We start from the raw sequence: 2,554 nt of genomic DNA on the forward strand, positions 1-2,554 counted from the left end.
GCGATGGAGATATCAAGGCGGTGATACGTGGCAGAATAGAGGATCGGTGCCTGAGGCAGGAAAAGCGTCCCTGAAACAGACCTGCTCATCAACCTCTTAGATTTAAGGATTTGGGTATATGTTGCTTGGGGAGTTTGGTCTGCTTCACCTCGACGCAAGATTGAAGTCATTATCATTACTAGAGACGACTATCATGGAGTTATTTTGAACCACGCCGGGCTGCGGCCTCATTACTACTGAAGGGAGAAATTACTTCCCCGTAGCTGGAGGAAGGTCTAGGTATGGACAATCCGTTGGGTTGGCGTAAAAGACCCCTCCCAGACGTTCGATCATCATGCATCGTTCCTGCATCGTATAGGCGTTGTTCAACAGGCCAACCCCCTTACTCCTGGCCTCGTCGGTGGTGGTGTGCAAAACCCATACCCCCCCAGTCTCCGGCCAGCCCACATGCAGAAACTCATCCGGCTCCCTGCTTCGAAGCAAATGGTGATCGACCACATCCCGGTAGTGTTTCCACCAGGTGGCACCCAGCCGACGCACTAAACGACATTAGACAGAGTACGGATATGAATTCGGAGCTCGGCCCCAAAAGAAGAGCCGGGAAACTCACTGCGATCGCAATGTTCATCTTCCTCCGGTTGAGGCTCGACCAGGTCCCGGGGCAAGTCAAAGCGGTCGTATCCAAGGAAGTCGAGCTCGACACCCAGGCAGTCCTACATTCCGGGCCCGTACCCGTAGCTGAAACGAAAACGTCTCTCGAGGCGGCAGTGGTGGACACAGTCTACCCTCTCATCCATAGTCTCTTGCAAGTAGGACTGGCCAGGTAGACTGTCGGCTGTGGGCCATTGGGAACGAAAAGGAAAGAAGAAATTCAAGGCAGCCAGGCCGGGAAAGAAGGCTGCTATAGCAATGTACCAGAGCATTACTTTTTATTAGGATATAAGAGTGTCAGTTGAGCCGAATAATAGCAGGGAATCAATCAAAGTGAAGTAGAGCTTACTTTCGGAAGATTCACTAACGAGTCTCAAAGTAGTTAGACCTCTACTAGGCTATATAGACTATAATATTGTCCAGGAAGAGGCACGCAGGCATTATCAATAAGGATATACGGAGGAGATCCAAGAAAGATCATTTTAACTAAAATGTTGTACCGGTAATTTGCGTCCTGACGGACCTAACTTTCCTTTTGATTCTAGCCATGTTTCCATGTTTCAATTGTGTTGTGGACTGGCTTATAGCTCATTACAGTCACTAGCCCTAACTTCCCACTTGCAATCAATCATGACCAGAAACAGCCCGTGGGACATAAGGCTCCTCAAGATAAGCCTCTTCTTCCGCGGTCAACTCCTTATCTCCTGCCGCCAGTACTTCATCAATCCGCTCAACAGAGCTAAAGCCGATGATGGGACTCGCAACCCGCTTGTTCACCCAGCTGTACGCCACGTGGCTCATGGGCCAGCCCTTTTTCAGCGACAGCTCTTCGACTCGGTTGATGATAGTTGCCCCGGCAGTCTGCACGTCGGGATCGCCATTTTCAGACCGAGGAGTAGCATTTAATTTCGACAGAGGGCGTGCAAGCTTTCCGCCGTCAAGTGGCCCCCACTAAGATAGAAAATCATATGTCAGTCCCACGCTATATTCACTGGCACCCAGGATCAACTCACGGGAATAAGACCAACGCCAGTCTCTGCGCAGAACCGGTTCATTTCCCGCTCCTCCTCCCGGTAGAGGAGACTGTACTGGTTCTGCATGGAGACAAACTTGGTCCAGCCGTGCATTTCCGCGCAATGCTGCATCATCGCAAACTGGTACGTCCGCATCGAGCTTGCGCCGATATACCGGATCTTCCCGCATCGAACCAGGTCATGCAGCGCCTCCATTGTCTCCTCGATCGAGGTGAACTTGTCGAACCGGTGGATCTGGAAGAGGTCGATGTAGGAGGTGTTCAGGCGTTTGAGGGATGCGTCCACTGCGTTGAAAATCGCCTGGCGAGATAGACCTGTGGCTGTTAGTATGTGCTTGTGTTGGGTCCAGGCGGCAAGCCTTACCGAATTGATTCACATATTCCTTGTCGGCGCGCATCTCGTCCGCGTACGGGACAACATACACGTTTTCGTGCTCGCTGACGGGGGCCCAGCATTTGGTGAGGATGACCAGTTTGTGCCGCGGGATGTTGTACGTCTGAATCGCCTTTCCGATGATCTCTTCGGATTTGCCATTCGAGTAATTGTTGGCCGTGTCCCACTGCGCCTGAGATCAGTACTGCGCTGAGGAGTTCACGGGGATACTTACGGTGTTGAGGCCTCGATCGTAGGCAGCCTTCAGTAGGGGAAGTGCCTGTACCAGAGTTAGCGATTGTGCATGCAGGCCCGTGGAGGGTAATAGTACATACCTTCTCTTCATCGAGTGCCCATGGTTCAAACTCAGTAGACCCAAGACTCAACCCTCCCAGTATAGGGACGGAGACGCGCAGTCCGCTCTTCCCCAGTTGTCGGTACGAGACTTTGGTGGCCTCTCTGGAGGCCTTTAGCATGGGAGGAAGCTCTGGTGCCAT

The 2,554-nt window shown here is 52.2% G+C and overlaps 1 protein-coding gene across 1 annotated transcript; it reads right to left on the reverse strand.

The window, feature by feature from the left end:
* Positions 1-1,275: 1,275 nt before the first annotated feature.
* On the reverse strand, positions 1,276-2,554 carry ATEG_03220 (aldo/keto reductase; the record flags this gene model as incomplete). Its single annotated transcript, XM_001212398.1, has 5 exons — positions 1,276-1,602; positions 1,665-1,999; positions 2,049-2,250; positions 2,293-2,337; positions 2,393-2,554. 5 exons carry the CDS (start codon positions 2,552-2,554, stop codon positions 1,276-1,278), a joined length of 1,071 nt encoding a protein of 356 aa, XP_001212398.1.

This window comes from Aspergillus terreus, genomic scaffold (assembly GCF_000149615.1).
Source record: "Aspergillus terreus NIH2624 scaffold_4 genomic scaffold, whole genome shotgun sequence".
Lineage (NCBI taxonomy): Eukaryota > Fungi > Ascomycota > Eurotiomycetes > Eurotiales > Aspergillaceae > Aspergillus > Aspergillus terreus.